Below are 23,313 nucleotides of genomic sequence, written 5' to 3' on the forward strand. Positions count from 1 at the left end.
TTAACACATCTTTAGTTTAAAACAGCTCTTTATTTTCAGTTCATCGGTCGCTGTGGTCGTTTCATTATTTTTGCATCTTGGCCTAAGTTTAATAAGATATTTGCAGTTTACTTTTGTCCACAAAACCCATTTTTATCATTTTTGAGAATGAGTGGTTAGATATGAGTAATACCAGTTATGTAGATCAGATAAGTAAAGAGAAGTAATATGAGCTCTATAGTTGATTTTTTTCCTTAAACTGGTAACATTTTTTTCAGCAAGTGATAATCAAGATGATATTGAGATGCCTGAAAAGAGAATCAAGCAAGACAGCACTGGAGGTATCTGGAGGAAGCTTCAATAACATCATTTTAATTGCTTAATTGCTACTGATCGCTTTTCTTTCATTTTCTAGGGCATTCTGATTGCAATAATCCCATGACTATTAATCTAAGTGATTTAGACAGTGAATGGTCTTGCTGATGAGACAATCAACCGAAAACCTCTACGAGTGAGTCACCCCCCTTCCCCTCTTCTGGTTAAAGACCATGGGTGAAAATGTTCATTTCAATGTCAATGCTCTTTGAACCCAAGGAGAGGGGGGGGGAGACTAACCCACTCATTAGAAGACTAATGCTTTTCTCCACAGCAACATCTCTAAAATTGCTAAGCAAAGTCTTTTATTTTACAACTGGTAACGTCATTAGCCTTAAAGAACTTCAAATATTTTTTAGATAAACCTTTGTCAAAAGAGATCCTGATGAAACAAATCATATCGATGCTGGATTCTAAAGAGACAAGGGTAATTAACAAATTTTTTATTTGCCACATCGTTGATTAAGAAACCTGCTTTATATATTTCATAGTTTTCCACGATTTAAGACATTTGTCGAGTAAATATCTGAGCAAATAAAAAATGCGAACCCATATATGCCTGAGGTTTCTCAAGTGATTTCAGCAGGAATGAGCTCAGGTTGTACCAACAACCAAAAATCTATGCTTTGCAATAAGCGTTGCACGTGCCTGTCTCTTCTCTATTGTCATTAATTTTTTGTATACTCTTAGACCAAAGAGAAGGCTGCAAAATCCTTAGGGTACATCATGATTGGAGAACCAAAACATCCTTACAAACAGGAAGTTCTCAAAGCTTTATTCGAAACGGCAAAAGTGAGTTTTATCATTTGAAAAAATTCCTTATCACATTTATGATGCATGGGTTTATTTTCAGTTTCTACTGATGAAAACTATGGAATCAGTTGGAATCTATTTAGAAATTCCCTACATGCATTTTTAGCCAGGGATTTTTATTTGTTCGTCACACATTGTTTAGAAGTATTCTTGAAGTGATGAAGTGTTTCCAATTTGAAGGCTTGTTATTTGCCGGTATGATATGTCATTGGTCGATAACCATTCTATCAAATGTTTGCAATAATGAACGTAATTTATCTGTTGATAACTGCTGTGTAGAAACATATTTCATTCAGCTACTCTTGGGAAAGTTGGTTAATAAGCAACTGGATGGCACGGAATTTCACTTTCTATGCGATAATTAACCTTTAACTTGCGTTTTTCTAAATTTTAATCAAGATTAGAGAAAGTTTTAACATACTTCAATATCGATTAAGTTACAAGGTGATCACTAAGGCTGCCCTCTCATAAAATACGACCTTTTACGTTCAGTCTTTCCCTTTTTGCTCCTACATTTATTTTTATCTATTACTGATGTAAGTAAACCTACTTGACCAAATGTTCTTCTTAGGCCCGTCAGCTTGAATTCAATTTTACTGTTGGTGAAACACTTTCTTGTATTGGAGCTGGCTGTCAATCATTTGCTGCAAAAGATAAATGGCTTCTCAGCTCATATATTGAAACCCAAGTGAATTGCGACAGGGAATCAATGCTTGAAATACTAAAGATGATACTAACTAAGCATGTGACTAGCACAGCGTCCTATGATAGACAGGTGAGGGTTGCCCTTTGTCAGTCAAATGCGCTTTTTACATAAGCTTTTTATATAAAGAGTTTGGCTACCTTTTAAGCACATGTGTTTCTACAAAGCAATCAGAATTTGACCAGCTCTACTGCTTGATAACCAAAAATAAATAGTAATAAATGACAATAGAAATAAATGTGATGTTGTTAAAGCGCAAGACTAATTTTACCTTAATTTATTTTCCATGAGTATTCGTTACCAATAATCCATTTTTGTTTACATTGATTACTTTGGTTTTAATTTGCTTATTCAGTGTTTCCCGCCTTTCTTTTCATTTTGATTAGAATCTTCCTAAAGTGACACGAAGTTTCTTGTTTGACAATTTGTTTTCTACTTTCAGGCTGCAGCTGTGTGGCTGCTTTCAATTGTTAAGTTTTCACCAGATCATCTAGCAGTCAAGGTAAATTTGAGTTTTCATGTATTTTTCTTTACAATACTTGCTTTCTTAGCAGTTAAAATATTATCTTGAAGTTATACTTTCAGCTTATCATGGCTTGTCCTACTACTTCTACATGAAACTACTCTCTTTTTATCATTTAATTTTTTTGTAGGAAACGTTAGAAAGCATACAAGCAGCCTTTATGGAACTATTATCAAGCAATGATGGTATGGCTTTACTTGTGCATCAGTTTTTGTCAAAAGATGACAGAATGGGGGATAAAAGAGTCATTTTATAAGCAATTTGACATCTAGTGTCAACTCCAAATCACATAATTTTCTAGATAGGTAGCCATTGTTGAGGCCTTGCACTTTAATTGTTCTCAAACTGCATTTCATATTTTTACAAAACGATTCTGTTGATTGATCTATTTCTAGTATTCCATGATGATTTTCGAACAATTTTTAGTAATTTCGATGGAAATATATAGTTTTTCAGATCTAATGCATCTGTCACTGGGGAGTCACTGTAAATGGAGAGTGATATCTCCGAGATCTTTTCCTCTATTTTTCACCTTTTGTTAGTGTTATTTATTTTTTCATAATTTTTAGTCTATAATTTATTGAATAGCTGTAAATTGCTTGTTGTTTAATCATTGTTCATATTTTTTGTCTATCCAGAAATAACCCAAGATGTAGCATCAAGGGGCATTAGTCTTATATATGAGCAGGTTTCAGAAGAAGTAAAGGATAAACTAGTTTCACAGCTTGTTGAAAGACTCACAACTGGCAAAAGGTGTGTTCTTTAGTCAAGATTTCTTTCAGGGCGTTTTGTTTACAAACAATATCTTTAAAGAGCCCGGAGACTCATCGTATTTGAATATATAATTTGAAATTGATAAAAACCCCAGCTAGCCTTTATTTGATTCGTGTCGTTAAGGTACATCGAATTAGGATATTTTTTTGCATCTTTGTAATTCAGTTTGAATTTACTTTAATGTCAGTTACAAAAAGGGTATATTTCTTTTCCTTTGTAGTTTTTCACCTCTTTGCTGTGTACCTTTTCAGTTTATTTACGTTTTGATCTATTTCAATGAATATTTATGTATCTAAAGTCATATCTTCCTTCAACAGGCCAATGCAGAAAGTTGATGAAAATACACAACTTTTCAGGTCTGGACAGCTAGGATCGTCTCCTGATGGGTATTCAGCTATTGTCAATTTTTCTCGTGTTTTCTCTATCTGTACAATCGTGATAATACCAAACTGAAATAGGATGAGCCGTTGCTCAACCACATTGACCTAGTTCTAGATGTACCTATAGAAACATAATCATTGGTTTGTTGCCGTGTGATTGCATTAAGATTGAAACTGAGCCTATGAAACTCAAGAATAGCAACCTAAAACTGCGATGCTTTAATAATCAAATCGTGTACGGCTCTATTAAGCACTCAACAAGAAAACAGCTATCCACAGTCTTCTTGCCTATCAACTTGTCCACCGTTTAGCAAAAAAATATCGTATTGTTTGCAAGAGCCTTGTTTTTAATGGTCTCATTTTTTGGAATGTTTTATTGTTTTATGCCGTTTTATGCGTATTCATTTCCCTGCTCCGTTTATCTTCAGAGGATCTTTGTCAACGTATAAAGAATTGTGTTCTTTGGCAAGCTCTTTAAACCAGCCCGACCTTATTTACAAGTTTATGAACTTGGCAAATCACAGTGCAGTTTGGAATTCAAGAAAGGTGGGGCTCAAAAGTTTTATTTATTTATTTCTCTGGTTTATTTACTCATTGGTCTCATTTGCCAGATCTTATGTTCGTGCAGTTTACTTTCTCTGGCTAGACATCCAAGATAAAACAGTTTTCCATTTGTCAACACCAGGCCAGTTTTCCAAGTCGTGGTTTTTTTTCACTTATATGTCCAATGTAAAGTCAACCTTACTTCTCAATTTTCATAAGTATCCATCCTTTTTTGTAACGCTAGATCCAAACAAATTTTGAAATTTTTGTCGCGTTTTGTACCTTTGATCCAATGGACAGCAAATTAAGTTTGTCAGAGGCCTGGAATAATTATTTTTCGCATTTCTTATCTAAAATCATATGACTATTTCAACTGTAGTGGTGGTTGGATTACACCCCAAATATCACTTGCAGAAAATCCCCAGTATATAGTGGAGTAAAAAGTTTTACAGAGAAAATGACATTCATTTTTGAATCACAGGGTGCTGCCTTCGGTTTCCTTGGCATTGCATCGCAGGCAGGAAAGCAGCTGGAGCCGTTTCTTCCTCAGCTCATTCCAAAATTATACAGGTATAAGCTATTTTCAGCTTGTTTCCAAATGGTTGCCAATTAAACTGTTTTGGCCTATCTTTGATTTTCATATCGTGTTCCCGTTTAGTTCTTTAGAACTTCACGTTACATGGTTTAAAGTATATAAATGCTAAATGCAAATGATAAATACAACTACTAAGATTGAAAACTATGAATAAAAGCGAATTTCAGAACGAGCACAGTGATCAGCAAACTGCCTTGGAAGTATGTAGTATCAAAAGTAGGATTTTTATGACGCATTTCGGTTTATTTAGCTATAAGTTAATTTAACATTTGATTTAAGTTGTTAATAGCCGAATAATGAATTTAAGCATGAACTTTTGCGTTCATTCCTGCTAAGAAGGCCTGGCTCTCCTGATTTTAAGATTTGATCTTATGATGAGTTTGATTAAAGAATTGTTTACTTGTTTGATCTTCATATGATTTTATGATCGATTAAATGATTGATTCATTAATTCATTGATTGGGATGTTCAACTAGAGTGTCTGGTCAAATTAATACATTGTAATGATTTTTTGTTTGAATGAGTGATTCATTATTTTAGGTACCAATACGATCCAAATCCTGACGTGCAGAAAGCAATGGCAAATATTTGGTCATCAGTTGTTCCGAATGGCAAAAAATCTGTACGTGGCTTGTCATGTTTTTTCAAAAATAATTTATATTTAAGGACAAATTTTGCTAATTTCCTTAGCCTCAGTATGAACCAACATATTTTCATGAATCCTACTTCTGATCTTATTTTTGAAATATCTTTTCTCCTTTGAATCTTTTCATCTTGCCCACGATCTATATGAACAAGACAAATTTTAACACCGTAGCTTGACAAATACACGAAAGAAATCGCTAGAGACTTGATCGACAACATGACGAATTATCAATGGAGAATACGTGAATCAAGGTAGGAAATTTTTGCCTACTTATGCATGGTTGAATATTTTGTCTTTATTTTTTTGGTTTCAAAGATTTTTCCTCAATTAGATGTCATCAAACCTTCTTGTTCTCTTTTATGACTGAAGCTGCATGGCACTTAACGATTTGATACGATCAGCTCCATCTGAAGACATCCTAGACTTGTTGCCAGAAATCTGGGAAACAAATTTTAAAGTGCTTGATGACATCAAAGTATGTTTTACTTGCTTTCTTACTGTTTTATTTGTAACTGAAGAATGTGCAACGAAGATCAATTCGGCACAGAGTGATATGATGTGCTTTTCATGCCATTCTGAATTCTAAATTATTCTCCAACAGCCAACCCAAAGAAATTTGAACTTGCAGCCAGCCAGCGTAAAATAAATTTTGATGATAATTAAATTTATACATTAAGCCACTATTAATACCTTTTACTAAGTGTAATTGAATAATCTTGTGAATGCAGTTTGTGTTATTTTGTGCAGGTTTTTAACTCCCAGATCATGTGAGCCTTTGTAAGTATATGATAGGTTTCTTGAATAACATTTTATTGTTTTTTCTAGGAATCTGTCCGAAACAGTGCTACAATTTGCTGCAAATCCCTGAGCAAGGTAATTACAGTACTCAATTGCTGAATTTTCATTGACACAATATTTTATTTTATTTTAAATGTTTAAATTTTAATTGATGCAATGTTTGATAGGAAAAGCATAAAACTACATGCCTGCCTTCTCGTCATTTTGAACTTATTTAGAGTATGTAAAAAGAATGTCCTGAAATTGCCAAATATGCTTTTCATTATTCTAGCAACATTTTTCAAACTGTAGTTTGAACATTTTTTAGCTTCGCAACAAAGATCATAATCTTTAAACCTTAAGCATGGCTTTTCTTATAGTCATTTTTTTTATATTTACTCTTTCAATGTACAATCCTGTTCACTGATACTGTCCGTATGTTTGTAGGTAACAACGAGGGTGTGTGACATAACACAGAGTAACTGCAGTGAGAAGGCAGTGGCATTAGCTCTTCCTGTTCTGTTGAACGTTGGTCTGGCCAGCAAAGTCGATGCAGTGAAAGCTATAAGGTTATTACGAAAAAATGTTTTATATTTCACGCCTTGAATCATTACAACGATTTAAAATACATAATTCATATGTATATATATATACTTATATTTATACAGCTGATGATTGTTTACACATGAAACTCAGAGTTGTATCACAATAGTCTGTTTATTTTAGCCTATCTAAATTCATATTTTTATATTTGATGAAACTTGAGAGATTTTGACTTGAACCAGGAAAGCAGTAACCAGAAAAAGCCGTGAGAATGTTATTCAAACAAAATATTTAGTTATCATTGCGGTTTTCAATTTTTTGAAGGAAATTTAAAGGAAAGTGTGAGCTCATTTCTTAAAAAGAACACACGCTTCGTATACTGATAATGCGACGTAAAGGGAACTTTTTCTTCCTATCTTTTGCATTAGACATTTGGAAAAGAAATATAGGATAACAGGCAAGGGACGACAAGAAATCAACTCTCTTTCAGATTTTTTTTCAACTAATAGGAAAACTTGCCTAGGATAAAACCAATCAGTTGTCTCATAAAATCTTTTCTTTTAAAATAAGACTTCTGATATGTATGTAACTAAGTTTCTGTATCGAAGTAGAGTACAATGACAAATGTCTTACATTTCTTTCCATAGTTTACAAACCATGGTTCAGATCAGCAAATCAGCCGTAAGTTGTTTGCTAAATTATAGATTATGATATTTATCGATTATAAAATTGATATCAGTTAATAATATTCACTTTGCGATTTAATTTCTCAAACCATTCGAAGTACTGACCCACGAGCAGCGAAAATTATGAATTGTCTCTTTATATCGCACTACGTATATTCTGTAGCATGCGCATTACTTCTTGTTATTTTTTCTATATTTATCATTTAGGGTAAGAAGCTGAAGCCACAAATCGCTAAGTTGGTAATTGCTCTTTTAGAGTCGCTTAGTGGCCTTGAGCCCCAGGTATGTTTGCTTTTTTGTCATTCTTTTTGTCGTATATACTAAAGGTCCATTTCCTGTTCAACGACCGCAGGGATAGCATAAAGCCCTACAAATACTAAAAACCCTAAGGTTCTACATCAAATTTCCCTAAAAATGTCTTTGCAAAGACCGGTTCACACTATTTTCAAATGTCATGCGAAATTGTTGATCAACGAAACGACATTGTTTGAAGCTCCGTCAGCAAACTAATTTAACAGGCAATATTCCAACACTGCAAAACTTTTACTGCAAAAACTTAAACTCTGTGAATCTACAAATCCTTGAATCATAGTTTATCAAATCTAATAAAGATATTAATCATCTCCTCGTTTCAATAAATCCTATATCAATTAAAATTGATTTATTTCATGGAGGAGCTAGCTTTCTCTTTCTTGCTTAAATGATCAATTCTCTCCGCAGCTGGTCATCTTAACGAGATTTCCTGTTTATTATGTTTCTTTTGAAAGTTTTTGTCCCTCTGTCTTTTGTTATTTGAAAGATTTCCAATCAATCTTTGTAAGTGTACCGATTAATAAATGTATAAAAATCACTAAATTTCTTTGATCATTTTGATAATCTTCTTTAGTGGTTTATCTCTATATTTATTATCTCATCATCGGTAATTAAAATTTCCGTGGAATTATTTCTGTAAATGAGATTATTTTGACCAATTAGTTGGCTTGCTTGTATCAATAATGATGTCCTCTATTTATATCAGTAATCTTGTATAGCCTGTAAATTTACCCGCGTAAGATTATCGCTATTTACATCTCCTTTTTCTCCAATAAACAGCCAAAAGGGTGCATATTTTAGCCAACGAGAAAGTTTATTTCTATAGACTAGGCCTTTTTTTCTAATTCCGATATTCACACGTTAATTGAGTTACATTTAATGGTAAAGGACAAAACTGAAAAAATTTTGCCTTGAAGTCTTTCTCGCCAACTTCTCATTCAATGCTTTTCTGGTCTACTCTGGATTTGTACATTTATCAAGTGCTCAAGCAGGACTACTTTCCTTTCCTCGCTTTAAATTTGTTAGCCTCACTTCGAAATATTAGCCTCATTTTGAATTTGGTAGGCCTCACTTCCAGCTTTTTTTAAGAGGCTTTTCCCCATTTCCATATATTTTATTTGCAACTGGAATAGTCAATATTTTCCATTTCCATATTTTTCTTATATTCTCTTAAGAAAAATTTTCAAAATTTGGAAACGCCGGTAAAAATGTTTCATTAAAGACGCGCAATAAGATTTGTTGTTGCAAGAATCTTATGACAGGTTGAAAAATTGATACTAAATTGAATTGCGTTAGTGGCTTTTGATTGATAATTTAGTTATAAAGGCCCTGCAGGGCATAATTAAACAGGGGCATGGCAAGCTTCTTGCTGGAGGGTAAAAGCCGATTTTTAAATGGAAGGCGGTGAATGCATTGTTTCCTAAGTATGAGTTAACCAGATCAAAAAAGGATTATGGATCAAAACCGGATAAAAACAGGATCTTCATAAAACAGTTTTTAATTTAACTGTGTATTTGAATGAACCATAAACTTTTTCCTGAGGCTTGTATTAAATAATTATGCTACCTTCTTTTGATTTGATTAAACTTTATTGGTTTACATTTAGTTACCACACTGACCTGAGGAAAAATTTCACAAAATGTTGCAGGATGGTTGAATTTTGAACAAGCCACCTGGATTTCTTGATTCTTTTCCTAGCGAATCTTGCCCATCCAAATATATTCTCTGGTCAATCTATCGGCGTCATACCTCTAAAATCCGTATCTGAATTAGAAAGTTTTTATCTTGAAATTGGACGAAAAGTGAAAAATTTTGTAGCATGCTGAAATATATTTCGTCAGACAGACCAATTCATTAAAATTCGGTAAATGGCTAAAAGGGGAACGGAAATTTACAACTAGGTGAATAAAAAATAATAAGGGAACAATGATTATATGTTAGATTGGCGCATTGTTAGAACAATTAAGGGCAATTAGCCCCTCAGTCATTTGATGAGCTCATGGAAGAAATCTTTCTCTTACTGTCCTTACCAAACTGGAATTTTTTGTTTTGATGGACTAAGATTAAAAAAGGACCAAAATTGAGAGACAAATTTTTAATGAAGTGATTTTGCAAGTAATTATTTGCTTTTTCATCATTGTAAATTATTCGTTAAGAGCAGAGCTATAATTCAAAACATCCCCCTTGCAAAATCTTTTAGAGTGAAAATTTAATGAAAACTTGACGCAGTTTGGCTTTTAATGTCATGAGCTTTTTTAATTTTTCTATTTTGTTACTTTTGCTACATTTATATGCAGAATATTTTATGCATCATTACAAGTATTAAAACAAAACCTAATTAAGTATCTCTCTTTTTAGTATCTAAATACACTTGATCTGCAACTTTCCAAAAGCAAGGATGCACAAGAAAAGGTTTGCTTTATTTGAATTAATTTTAGAAAAGACATTGAATCTTGCACCTATATCATTTTCATGGCCTTTTCTTCAAGACTATCAGGGGTGCCGATTTCTTTGCTTGTCAAGTCCTGCTGAAAAATCCGAAGCCCTTCTTACCTATATGAGTTAATTGTTGTTGGTTTGTGTGAATAATCGTTTTTGTAATCAGTTGAAGATATGCCTAAGTAAGGTTAATATTAGTTACAAGCACTCTAAGTTTCGTTGATCTTATCATGTCATACATTGATGCATTCAGTGAAATGTTCCTGTTATCTGATGTTGCAATTTATTAAGGCTGGTAAGCTATTTAATACTAACCTGCCCCCCTTTTCTTGTTAGCTTGACGCTATCAGAGTTTCTGCTTCAAAATCATCTCCTATGATGGATACGATTAACATGGTAAGTGAGGCTTTCAAAAGTTGGATATTCCGGGGCCAATGCGGGGAGGGGTTTGTGTTTGCCCTCCTATCGCATATTTCCTTCTACACTTTTTGATTTCACAATTTCTATGTATTGGCTTGAAAATATTCTCTAGTGGCCTGTCGTTATTTGAAATTATCCATGCAGTCAGAAGGACAAGAAAATGAGAGAAGGACAATCAGAAGGACAATATGCTTGTTGCAAATCAGGGCAAGACATCCTTATTCTAGCATGTTGAAGGAAGATGTTATTACAGTAATCTTAAGTTAAGATTTCATATTCCAAAAACACTTTCTGTACATGTTCAAGATGCCTTATTGTGTTTAGCCAGTGCTCTATCTGCTTATTATAACTAATGCTTTCCAGACGTTTGTTTAATAGGAGTTTGTGGTAATAGTAGATTCATTACGCTCTGATTCTATGGCTTGACGACCCCAGTTAATTTTTATTTCAGTGTGTTCAATATATAGACCCAGAAATCCTCACTGAGCTAGTACCTGGACTGAGCGAGCTTATAAAGACGGGAATAGGTCTTGGCACCAAGGTAAAGTGCTTGTATTCTTAAAATATGTGACGTTAAATGATTTTTGCTATCTACCTTCCCTCCTGGCTGTCCCCATGACCTACGTTAGTTCGGCCACATGCCTTTACTAAGAACTTACCCATATCTCTCTTGTAGCCAGCACCAAAATACCATTAATTCTTCCAATTACACAACCTGACTAAGAATCCATAGTTCTTGTAAGCCTATGAAGCCAGCGTATTTTGTCTACAATTCTGAGCATAAAAGGCTCAGATTTTGAGCCCATTCCCCCTCTCATTCACTTCAACGTACAGAATTTGGATGGCAAGAAGGAGTAGATGTTTTGCTACAAGCGCTACATAGGATCTTTTTGCACGTATGACTCAACAACTGAGGCTAGGACCAGACATCCAAACATTTTCACTATGTAGTATCATTCAAATAGTCAATAAGTAACTTGTTGTCACTAATAATAGACATCTTAGACTAAATGTTTTAAAATATCTTCTTGATCGGCTCCCTTTACCCATCGGCTGTCTCTGTTTTCCTTTATTCAAGGCTATACTTATGTCTTGAATATATTCTCTTTAAAGGTTGGCTGTGCGAATTTCGTCGTCTCCCTTACAATTCAGTGTCGAAATGATCTTCAGCCATTCGCAGGTAGGCTATTTGTGTATAGTGAGAATTCCATAAATTGGACTCTAACTTGGACTAAAGTACCTTGTAATTAGGCTCCTCGCACAAGGCTATGGTTACAACAAAATGACTTCCAATTTAGCACATTTCTAGCGTGTTTTTGACTTGATAAAGTCTTGCGAATTATAAAAAATAATATTCCAGGGCATTTCTACCCTAAAGATCGTAACCAACATTAGAATACTTATTTCAATGTACGAGCCATTTTCCTCTACCTCTGTTTTCTACTTTATGTAGTTCTCATGGTTTCTTGTAAAAAGACTGTAATTCAATCAGTAACTCTGATTGCAATGTGCAGATGATTTTGTTGTCATGTCATCCTTTTAGCAAAATGCCTTTCTTGATTGTAATCATGTTTTCAATGACAATTATGTTTCAAATTTTAGGCAAGCTGCTTGCGTCACTATTAAGTGGATTCAGCATCCCAAACAACACTGTTAAGAGATCATACGCCAATGCCATTGGGCATCTCGTCATGGTATTACAAGAAATTCTTATGTGTTTAACTATTTGTTACTGTATGGCTAATTACTTTCTCTGTTAGGACTTTCAGGCGCAGACAGTAATACAATTTTAGCGTACCATTTACTGGTTGACATGAATGCACAAGTTTTGCATGACTCCGTATTTCGATATACCATAGTTTTAGGCCAAAATGAACCAGCAATTTCTTATTGTTATTGTTGAACCAATAATTGAAAATATTGTTAACTTGCGATTGGTAATTTGAACGAAAAAAGTATTTGTTGCCAGTCTCTTTATCAAAGAGAAGCATTGTTTCAATAGTGCTTTGACTAAATTAGTACAAATTTTTTGGGTTTTTGAAAAAATAACATTTACTGTTTACCCGTTTGTTTAAGAGTATACTCGATGACTTGTAGGCAAAACAGTTTAATTATCGTATTAAACGTGAAATCTTGGGTTGTAATAGAGAATCGTCCTGTTCTATACATCAAACATAACTATTTTATAATATACGAAAAACATGAAAAATGAAAAATTCTATATAACTATATTTTTCATTATTTTCAATCTACTTGATACCTTTTTGTCACAATTAAAGTATTCTCTCTTAATGAATGCTGTTTTCTTCAAGTATCAAGTTTGCTAAAACCCCTTCCAGCCTATTTACAACACGGAGTAATTCTTTATTTTGATCTTGTTTATTTGTCTTCAGTTTTCCAAAGACTCAAGTGTTGAGAAATTGGTGGAGAAGTTAAAAGGATGGTATATGGAGAAAGAAGGTTTAAACATTTTGTCTTCTTGAAAGTCTTTTAAAATTTTTCTAGATATATCTTTTAACTTATTTTCTAAGGATATGCATTATTGATGGATTTGGACTTCAGAGGAAGGTACATCACGTAGAATTTAAGTCTGTTGCTTTAAAATTGCGTTTATTCATGAAAAATCAGAGTTGCAACGAAAACAGGTCATATTTCAATAAGCGATAAACAACAGACTAGCTAACAGTAATCTTCATATATCTTTATCGATAGTTATACAATATCACTGATACTTTTATTTTAAACATGACAGTGTTTTGTAATCTGAAGTTAATAAATCTTGTTTTGTTTTGAAAGACACGCCTCGTCAGTTGGCAGTTGCGTGGACCTTCCAAAGAATTTCTCGACACTCACCCGATGTTTTGAAATCACATGCAGCTATCGTTTTGCCAGTGGTTTTTCTTGCCATGCATCAGGACAATGGAAAAGGTTTTTTTAGTTATTTACTTTCAGTTTTATCTAGAATTGTATGCAAATCCACAATTGATAGGAAGAATTATTTTATGCACATGGTTTTGTAGAAAGATGACGTCATTATTTATATTTACTTTTTCGATTATAAGCTAAAAACGACGCTAAAATTTGATCATTAAGTTTTTTGTTTTATTCCTTGCCTAATCTTACAATTCTTTTCATTACAGGACAGGATTCTGGGGAAGACTCAACTCCAGATGTACGCGAAGTGTGGGAAGAAGTCTGGGGAAATGCTACTCCTGGTATGTCATTTGAAGGGAATTTCAATTTATCTAAAGTTTTGTCTTCTCTCAATGCTAGCGTGGTCTGAGGCAATTGGATATGATCTAATTATGAAGGAAATATTCGTTCAAATTAATCATTTTAGGGGGATCTTTTTGCGTTTAATTGAATATTTTTGTTAGGGGTAAACATCTTATATCCAGATATGTTTGTGGGTGCTCTTTAAAAAGATTTATTGTTTTATGAATGATTGCTCCTCTATTTGAAATCCCAACTTCTTAGAATGTGTTGATAGTTTATTATATTAGAAGTTTATTATTTATTCATATTCAAGAATATTCAAGTTTGTATTAGCCTTAAAGTTTGCTGATGTTGATTTTAAGCCGTTATTGTTTGAGGTTTAAATGTGTTCCAAATGTGATCGAATGCTTTGTCGAGTTCGCAAAAACAGCGTTACCTTAAAGATGTTGCCACTGTTACTCACTCGAAGGAATCACTGTTGGAACCCGCTAATCCCTCGATGGATCACAGCAATTATAACAATCACAGTAATAAATAATTAATGTTATTGACAAAGTCATATTTATAAGTTTTACTTGATTTTATGTATGGTTTTATGAAAAAAACAAACATTTTGAAACATGTTACATTTTTTAATTCTGTACTACAAAAATATGATAATTTTAAATGTTCTTTATTTGAAGGAACACAGTCTGGTATCAAGCTGTATATTGAAGAAATAGTTGAAATTTTGACGTTAGCTCTTTCAAGCCAATCTTGGAAATTGAAATCTCAAGCAGCTAGGGCGATCAAGACAATGGCAGACTCGTTAGGTATGGAGATTTCCTTTTGAAGCTCTTTTCACACCTAAAATGATTGTTTTTAAATCACTCGTCAGTACATTACAGTTTTAAGCACCCTGTCCACATATCGTCTTCATTAAAAGTAGCCATGTCCCAGTTGAGAATATTTGGCGTTTACCTTACATTGTGCTGGAGTTTAAGCTGAATATTCTTCATTCTTTTTTTGTGAAAAGGATTTTTTTGGGTTTAAAATTTTTCATCTCATCTCGTAGGTGCTTCATTATCACAGCCAAATTTGGGGAAAATTCTCCTTGTTCTTCAGCAAGCGTTGCCAGGAAGAACGTGGGATGGAAAAGTAATAGTTCACATTAAATGCTTGAAATACAGAGACTTTTATTGAACCAAAATTGGAGCTTTTTTGCTATACATCTGTTGGAGAAGCTTTTATCTATGAAATACTTGGAAAAAACTTTAGAGTAACTGAAAGAATGATTTGACGGCAAAAGGCCTTTTTTCTTTTATCAGTGGATCTTACAATGTATTTATGGAAGAATACATTTGGCTTTTGTATTGTGAACGCCTTCTAATTACATTGCAATGGTATTTCTTCTTTCTTGTTATCAATACACTCAATTTTGCAACTTTCTTTTGAATCTTTCTTCGTGGTCGCTTCCCAGTTATGTTTTAGAAAGTTACCATGCAGTTCTTCGATGCATTGGTAGCCATTTCGAAATTCCCTCTATAATCTAAACATTCGGATTTGTCTTTCACGATTGCTTTTCATTATTTCTTTTTCAGGATCAAATTCTCAAAGCTTTGTCATCTATTTGTATCAAATGCAAGTAGGTTACTCTTTTTTATTAGCTGATTTACGACGCATAGGTCTCCATGTTTTCTCTGTTCTCATCTTGTGTTCTCATGTTTTCTCTACGAATCATTTGCTTATCTATATCACGTGATCTGCTAGTGTTTATTTTGACCATAACAAACGTTTGCAAAAGTTTATTAAATATTAGCTAAATTCATGCCAATCGGTTAGTCATTGTGATATATACAAATGGAATTATGCAGCATGGATTAGAACACGATTTTACCGAATTTGCTTCACTACGACTGTATATGAATAGCGAGGATGGCTCAGTGGTTGGGTCGTTGACTAAACCTCCAAAGGTCTGTAGTTCGAGCCCTTGACATGACCATACTTTCACCCAAAGTGAGGAGAGTCGCCAGCTCTCTGAAATTTCAGGCGTAGGAATCACAAGGTGTGGTCACACCGAGAGGAAGGACCAGGACACTGCTCGATGATCGAGCTTCTCAGTGTCCGAAAAATCTCTTCCGATGCTAGGTGGCGATACAATACAATAAAATGATATATCATTGATTTTTTGGTATTTGGTTGAAGAATCTTGTCAATTTTGTTTTGTGTCGTTCTGTTTTATTTTTTACTGAAATTTCTCGTTCTTGGATGCAACAAATGAACATTCTAATTTAAAATGTGTTTATCTGAGTCCTTTTTGTCTGAGAAGATACGTTATTTTTATGTTTAGAGAAGGGATCCAACAGTCTCTCAACACGTCGACACCATGCCCACATATAGATTTAGTAAGTCACGAAATCCTTTACATAACTTATTTGAATGCTTGTTAGCTTTAGATGTGCCTATAAACACCAAACGAGAGCCGAGGGCTTGCATCATGCTAAACCAACAGTTTATCAAAAAGTTGCACTGAATATTCATTCAAGGATTTGCTATTCAGTTCCTGTTGTCCCTGTTTCATCCTACAAGTAAACTTGATCTGCTTATGATGGATATTTTTGAGTTACAGTTTAAAGGAGCAAGTTAATTGGCTGTATAAGACAACCATATTAGATATGTGTTCGTTATATCTGAGATCGCCCGCACTCAATGTTGCTTTAACATATCTTGGCTGATTTTTGTAAACCAACCCTGCAGTATGTGGCAGTTGCACGCAATAGCCACATTGCTAACTCAGCAGACTGGTTCATATTGATCGCATTCACTATACAGTTAGACCAATGTTTGTAAAACTTGCTCATTTGTCTTTGCTTTCAAACAAAATATCAAAGTGCATGTTTATTCCTGTTATGTTTTTCTTCGTTTTTTTTTTCATGTATGTTATTACCTGATTTTTCTGATCTTGCTATCTAGCTTGTAGATTCACTGCTCAAAGAATGCCGAAAAGACACCATCCAATACAAGATGGCGGCTTTGGATGCAACTGGAGATATACTCGAGCAGTATGAAGTTGACCGATTCAAAGATATTGTGGATATTGTTGATAAATTTATAATGGTGAGATTTGATTTTATGGAAATATATTGCCATTAGCATTGTAGTCTCCAAATCCATTTTATAAATGTCTCTATTTTATCGGTTCTTTGAACGACTTTCAAACATGAATGAATGACTTTATATCAAAGTTTCAAGTTTCACGCTTAATGCAATCACCAGGCAACTGTTCTCACATCAATGCAATCATCATTACGAGGATATATATAGGACAATTACATCATTCCTGTAAGCTCAGTATGCTTTCTCCTGCATGCCACTTTCCAAAGTCGTGCCCACTACAATAGAGTGATAAAGAGACATCATAAAAAATAATATTTTCAGAATTTTAGACCCCATAACTTTGAAGAACAGCACAACATGTCTGTAAAAGTGCATGCAAAATCAGTTGAATCTGTTCAAAAATTGGCTGAGATGTTGCTGTTGAAAGACATAAGTTTTGCAAATGGATTACTGTTGTTTTGAATTGGTTCACAAGTTTTACAACCAGGGACAATTTGCAATGGCTTGGTGTGGAATGAGCCCGTCCTTATGTTGCAATATTTCAGTTTATTTGTAACAGATTCAACTGTTTTGCAAAATTAAAGATTTTGCTCTTTCAGGATCGAAGTCTAAAACTAAAAATAAGCTATTTTGATAATGTTACTTTCCAACTCGTTTGCTGTTCTTGCAATAGATCGGCAGACATGTGCTCTTATTTAAATACCTGTCTTCTGGCAAATATTGTTTTGAGAAATTACTTACACAGCTCTATTGGTCACTTACACCCCTCTTTCTATTTATAGTATACAGTTTAATCCCGTTACGTCAGATCTCCAAGAATTGTTAGAAAATAGTCTGACTTAGCGAATGTCCGACTTATCCAAGTTCTGTCTTTTGGCGTGAATAAGGCAGGAAAACCATAGGACTTTGAAATCAGTCTGAACTATTAGAATTCTAAGTTATCTGGGGTATTACTTAACTGGATGAAACAGTATTTGCATACATTGTGATTCTTTATTTTTGCAGAGCAAAGAAAAAAAGTCTGGTGATGATGATGATGACATAGCAGATAAAACAAAGAAAGACTCTTTAATTTCTTGTTGCATAGAAGCCTTGGGAAAGTCGTGGCCATCTAACCAAGCCACTCAAGGTAACAATGGAATGAGAAAATCATTTAGTTCGAAAAGAGTTGTCTGAAAGTCTCCTTTATATACGTAGGAAGGGTTTTCTTTGGGCATTTAACTTGAAACATGCTCTTTCATAGAGGTGGATAGTTTGTGCAGGGAGCTATTGAAGTTCAGCTGTCTATTTGTTAGAATAATCTCAAACGTATCAGCTCAAAGAATCATCTTTTATTTTTAGAATGTATCTGTCCTGTTCTGACACCTCAACATGAAAATCCCACTTATAATTCACATGCTAAGTATTTGCTAATGAGTTTATCTCTATCCTTGTTAAAAATGTGAAGAAATTTTCAATTGCATTTTCGAATAAGGTTAATGATTATTTCAATGGTATGCATTATTACCTCATTTGGTAGTTTTGCTAGTTCAGATTTCTTAGTATAGTGGCTATAATTGTTATTCTTATCGCTTTGCTGTTTTTATAAAAGAATTCATCCGTCAATAACACTTGAAAACTTCCAAACATACATGAACTTGAAAATGCTGACTCTATTTCAACAGCATTGTATTCTTTGGCATTTGTTGTAATAGGGCATTTTCTTTTGCAGAAAAATATTGCCCCTACATTTTGGAGGTATTCATTTGCCTTCTAAACACAACCATATGGCGGGTCCAGCTCTCCCTTCTTCGTTCAATTGAGAGATTTTTCAACAGGTGAGATTTTTTTATTATTCTCAAATTATTGCTTTTTCATTTAGGTTTATGTCGCTCTTATATTAAAATAAAAAACTATACTATGATTTTTTCAAATTGTTGCACACAGATTTCTTTTCAGAAGTAAGGCGAGATGGTATTCCTTTTTTAACAGTAACTCACTGGCAGTTGCTAGTGAAAGTAGCCCTTTATCTGTCAAAATGAATTGAACCTGGTATGATTTACTTTCTGATGTATTTTTGAAACCAACCTTTATTTCTTTGTATCTTTACCCTTCACTTTTGGTTAGCATTTACTGAATAAAACTTTACTACCAAAATTTAGCAGTTTGCTCTCAAGCTTGGCATCTATTTTTCTTTTTTTCCAGACTAAAATGGAAAGATGCCATGGAAAAATGGATGAATGATGAGAATTCAACAGTTGCTTCTATAATTGCTGTGAAATTGGTTGATGAGATTGTACTTTGTTTAGGTGAGGGGGCACCATGTAGCTACATCAGATCTCTTAAGGCAATGGTTCTTTATGATCAAATACAATTTCAATGCATACTGTAATCAGATCAATATGAATACGATAGACCATAACTGAGTGCTAATTATCTTCCAAAATTATTTATGCCATATTCCTCAGTATTAGCATATAAAAACCTGGTCATACAATCAGTGTTGTAACTAAGGTACTTTGGGCCCCTTGGAAAAAGAAGGAGAAAGGGCCCTATTTTACAAACTGCAAGAAAGTCCTAAAGAAAAATGTAGAGCATGTCAAACACAAAAGCAAGATGTAAAATGTGATAATTGTTCTCAATAACTAAGGGGAACTTACCTCGTTTATATTCTTTAGCTAAAGAACTTTTAAGTTTTTGAAAATAATTTTAACTTGAGAAAAGTCTTACAAGTATAGATATAAAAGTATGTTTGTGTTCCCATTGGACAGAATCCTTTAGTTATTGCAGACAATAAAGATTTATAATGCCCTTACTTCAAGTACCCCTTTTTCCCTGTCTTGTACAAAGCAGTCTACTTAGCATGTGCTTTAGTGTTTCTTTTGTTCCTGTTTTCCGAATTGCATGTGTTGTTGAATTTTGCTTTTAGATAGACCTTTGTTTGGCACTTTCTATGGTATCACATAATTTTTTCTTCCCCTTTCCAGATGGCACGTCACACATGTCTGTGAGGTTGCAAGGAATGAAATCAATTTTAGAATTCTTACAAAATGTTAAGGGTAAGTGAGTTATATTATTTATCATCTGCTTTTTATATTTTTCAACCTTATGTGGTTATTAGCCTATCTGTAAGCTCATTCATGTCTTTGCTATTTTTCAGATCTGTCTAAAGAAAATCTTCTTCAGATTAAGAAAAAACTTGAAGGGACTTTGACTAAGTACAGAAGCTATACAGATTATGAAATTTTGCAAGTTGTTGATAAAATTTTTGGAATTTTGAAAATTTGATTATTTATTTATTCATATAACTTGTTTCAAACATGTGTTTTATAGTTTGCTAGTTCTTAGATACCTATTTTGCCCTAGTTGTTTATAATTGTGATCCAATTAATAAAGGCATGTACATCAATAAACAAAAAGCATCATACTTCATCCTACATTGTTTTCAATCTGCACCTGGGTATAAATTTTTACTTGCCTGTTGGTAATCATCTGAAAAAAGTGGCCAATCAAAATTATTTCTTTATGCAAAGTTTCAACTTTTCTGTCTTATCTTTAAATGTTTTTAGGAGGTAACTTATGCATGCTGCAAAAACACATCAATCCTCTTGGCATGTACATCCACAACTGTTTGTAATTTAAATTATTTATGTGTTACAAAAATGCAGCCGAGTTTGATGGAAAATTGGTTTTTCCTAAAAAATGAGTTTAAATGCCAGTGCTATTGATAAGAAAACACTGTTTGTTTTCACAGAGTTTGTGTCTATTAGCTTTTTAATGTTTGTTATTACTGGTGCCCTTTATGTTGAACTAGAGTTGACCTAGTGAATTTTGATTTTTCATAATTCTGTAGTATGACAAGGATTAACAAGGCTAATCTTTGTTTATGTTCATAAATCTTTATTAGATCTCATCTTGAGGTGGATGAGGCTGCATTGTGCTGATAGATTGGGACACAAAATATTATATCTACTAGATACTATAGTTTTATATATTCTCTAGTTGTATTCACATTTGTAACAAGATGGCACAAAAAAAAGCATTTAATTAATATATTCCTAAAAGAGAACCACCAATACATCTTGATAAAAATTTCTAAAGAACTACAGCTGCCATGTCACACCTGTCTAACTCTATTTCAAACTTCTGACTCCATGACATTCTTTCAGGGATAAAGTAAATTAAAGATTTCAATGTGTTCCCATTTTGGTCTTTACCACCAATAACATATATCCTTCCATGATAAACAACAGCAGCTATATGTGACCTTGGATTAGGTAAAAGAGTTACTGTCTCCCATACATCTGAATTTGGATCATATCTATCAACAAGTTTCAGTGTATATTTTGGATTTGACTGTCCACCAATTGAGTAGATAAAGTCATTGAGGGATACAAGTGAATGGTTCGATCTTGCTGTTGCCATCTTTGCTTTGTTTTTTGTAACCAACTCTAAGCTTCCTTCATTTTCTATTCCATTTTCTTCCTTTTTTCTCAAGTGCCCAGTGTTTTTTGTTCCAAAAGGAAAAGGATCTAGCATCTCTGTTGTGGCAAGATATTCATCAAATCTGTCAACTCCTCCTAAAAATTAAACAGTAATTGTCTCTTCAAAAAGCTTGTAATCCAGGTTTTTTCACTTATTCTAAATGTTTTTTGATTAAAGATATTGTGAAAAAAGCATTATTTAAAAAATGTTTGAATCACAAAAGTTTTATCAGATTTAATGAAATTCCCAAAAGTTGGAAAAGGACAGATATTTCCAGTAATTTCAATCCAATTTGTCCGTTTTCTGGCCTTTTTGTAAGCTATGTAACTTTATAAATATCACAACTTAATTTCTGTCCATTCAAGTTTATACTTATACAAGTTTATACAAGCTTATACAAGTTTTTACTTATGACATTCAAGTTTTTATTTGCTTCTCAATTTCATTTGCTTCAATAAGCATCAACTAGCAATATTTTACCTGAAACATATACATTTCCTTGGCAAACTGTGCAGCCAAAATACGCTTTTTCAGCTAACAGTTCTCCAACTTTCTGCATTTTGTTTGTTTTTGCATAAAAAATATCAATATCTTTAGTTAATTTTGCTCCGACACATCCACCTATTATAAAAACAGTATCTTCAACAACAGCCACACTAAATCCACACCTTGGCGTGCTCATAAATCCAGCTACAATCCACTTATTCAAATGAGGGTCATATCTTTCTATAATGTTTGACAGCATTGATTCACATTCTCCTCCAAAAACATAAATGATTCCAGAAATTATGGCACAAGAATGAGATCTTTTAGCCTCATGCATCTGTGGCATAGATGACTTGCGCCTTTCAAACTCAAGGTCAAATTTGTCAGTTGTGCTTAGACAGTCTCCAGATAGCCATGAAAACCCATGTGGGGATCTGTATCCTCCAACAATGTAAATAAACTTTAGTGCTCCTTTTCTGACAGATACATTATATTTTACTGTAACTTGAAGCTTTTTGAAATTTCTACATGTATGCTCAATTTTATTCAAAAGTTTGTCTTTTTCTTGTTCAAATTTGCATCCCTCCCTTAAGCTGTTGATTGCAGAGGCAACTTTTATATCAGAGAGAAGGGACAGTCTAACTTTACTGAGGACCCCTGAAACATGCTCAAAACGGTTTTGTTCATCGTAAATCAGCCACTGAAGTGCTACATAAAAAATCTGTTCTTCTGACTCAACTTTAAGGTACTCATTGCCAAGAAACTCTGAAAATGTGTTGTACCTCAGATTGAGAAATTCCTCATTTTTCTTGTGGAAAACATCCACAAAATTTTCTAATATGAATAAGTAGCTTTGCCTTTTGAGCTCGGGGCAATTGTAAGCTTCTGCAAATTCAAACAAACCAAGACAGTTGCTGCAATCAATTCTGTTCTGAAGATGGTTACAGCAGGCGTCCTTCAACGATACAATCTGAAACATGTTGGCTGCAACAAGGAGGTCTTGGATGTCTTCCAGATCAACCACAACATTGCCAGTGTACATGTAACATAATATAATGTCAAATATCGACTCAGATATTCCAAATATTTCAACTTCATCCTTACAGGACTCTCTTAATCCCGATGAGAACATTATTCGGAAATACGAGCAAGCAGAAGAAAGAACACAACGATGTGCTGGAAATGATTTCGAACCAACTAGAATTCTAACATCGCAGAATTCTTCGTTCTTGCGCAGTTTGTCGAGCTCTTTGACTAGTTTATATGGGTGATTAGCTTCTCCAAATGCCAGGTTTTCGTTCTTGCCCTCCATGCTTTTATCTTTCTTCGAATTTTGAGTTACATGTTATAATCGAGGGATTTCTTCGCGGCTTCTGGCAGCCATAATAACAGGCGAGGTGAAGTCTTGTTGTTGTAGTTGTGAGTCAGCGCCTTCCCCGTGGAGAACTACGATAAAAACTCTTACAAGTTTGGAACATTCCGAAAGTATAATTTTTCAAATATGCAAAATTTATTAATTTATTTATTTCATCTATGGGAAAAG

The 23,313-nt window shown here is 33.7% G+C and overlaps 2 protein-coding genes across 3 annotated transcripts in view; one reads left to right on the plus strand and one right to left on the minus strand.

Moving 5' to 3' along the window:
- The window catches only part of LOC148959801 (proteasome adapter and scaffold protein ECM29-like), a 40,583-nt gene extending 17,569 nt beyond the window's left edge, over positions 1–23,014 (plus strand). The window contains exons 25-59 of one of the 2 annotated variants that reach the window (XM_089109683.1): positions 258–320; positions 714–781; positions 1,045–1,146; positions 1,739–1,942; positions 2,313–2,372; positions 2,524–2,578; positions 3,032–3,146; positions 3,485–3,553; positions 3,976–4,093; positions 4,572–4,660; positions 5,226–5,307; positions 5,503–5,582; positions 5,701–5,806; positions 6,157–6,204; positions 6,556–6,677; positions 7,299–7,332; positions 7,545–7,619; positions 10,008–10,061; positions 10,425–10,484; positions 10,960–11,049; positions 11,622–11,688; positions 12,111–12,202; positions 12,902–12,968; positions 13,305–13,436; positions 13,649–13,723; positions 14,408–14,536; positions 14,779–14,861; positions 15,305–15,348; positions 16,054–16,108; positions 16,677–16,820; positions 17,826–17,949; positions 18,532–18,637; positions 19,005–19,108; positions 19,787–19,858; positions 22,877–23,014. In XM_089109683.1, coding sequence (XP_088965809.1) covers positions 258–320; positions 714–781; positions 1,045–1,146; positions 1,739–1,942; positions 2,313–2,372; positions 2,524–2,578; positions 3,032–3,146; positions 3,485–3,553; positions 3,976–4,093; positions 4,572–4,660; positions 5,226–5,307; positions 5,503–5,582; positions 5,701–5,806; positions 6,157–6,204; positions 6,556–6,677; positions 7,299–7,332; positions 7,545–7,619; positions 10,008–10,061; positions 10,425–10,484; positions 10,960–11,049; positions 11,622–11,688; positions 12,111–12,202; positions 12,902–12,968; positions 13,305–13,436; positions 13,649–13,723; positions 14,408–14,536; positions 14,779–14,861; positions 15,305–15,348; positions 16,054–16,108; positions 16,677–16,820; positions 17,826–17,949; positions 18,532–18,637; positions 19,005–19,108; positions 19,787–19,858; positions 22,877–22,887 — 2,999 coding nt within the window. In that variant the 3' untranslated portion in view covers positions 22,888–23,014. Of the gene's footprint in view, positions 1–257; positions 321–713; positions 782–1,044; positions 1,147–1,738; positions 1,943–2,312; positions 2,373–2,523; positions 2,579–3,031; positions 3,147–3,484; positions 3,554–3,975; positions 4,094–4,571; positions 4,661–5,225; positions 5,308–5,502; positions 5,583–5,700; positions 5,807–6,156; positions 6,205–6,555; positions 6,678–7,298; positions 7,333–7,544; positions 7,620–10,007; positions 10,062–10,424; positions 10,485–10,959; positions 11,050–11,621; positions 11,689–12,110; positions 12,203–12,901; positions 12,969–13,304; positions 13,437–13,648; positions 13,724–14,407; positions 14,537–14,778; positions 14,862–15,304; positions 15,349–16,053; positions 16,109–16,676; positions 16,821–17,825; positions 17,950–18,531; positions 18,638–19,004; positions 19,109–19,786; positions 19,859–19,959; positions 20,119–22,876 lie in introns of those variants that run through there. The other variant, XM_089109682.1, reaches the window with a different exon arrangement.
- LOC135695059 (actin-binding protein IPP) lies at positions 19,785–23,082 on the minus strand. Its single transcript, XM_065214004.2, has 2 exons — positions 21,765–23,082; positions 19,785–21,379 (listed from the first exon to the last, which is right to left on the minus strand). Exons 1-2 carry the CDS (start codon positions 23,080–23,082, stop codon positions 20,895–20,897), a joined length of 1,803 nt encoding a protein of 600 aa, XP_065070076.2. The 3' UTR covers positions 19,785–20,894.
- Between the last annotated feature and the right edge of the window lie 231 nt (positions 23,083–23,313).

Source organism: Rhopilema esculentum, chromosome 8 (assembly GCF_057945365.1).
Source record: "Rhopilema esculentum isolate cy_ngs chromosome 8, ASM5794536v1, whole genome shotgun sequence".
In the NCBI taxonomy this organism is placed as follows: Eukaryota; Metazoa; Cnidaria; class Scyphozoa; order Rhizostomeae; family Rhizostomatidae; genus Rhopilema; species Rhopilema esculentum.

Excerpts from the sequence above, each read along its gene's own strand:
- LOC135695059 (XM_065214004.2), bottom strand. The coding sequence starts at position 23,082 with ATGGAGGGCAAGAACGAAAACCTGGCATTTGGAGAAGCTAATCACCCA. Across the intron at positions 21,380-21,764 it reads AGGAAATGTATATGTTTCAG|GAGGAGTTGACAGATTTGAT; the intron begins GTAAAATATTGC and ends TTTAATTTTTAG.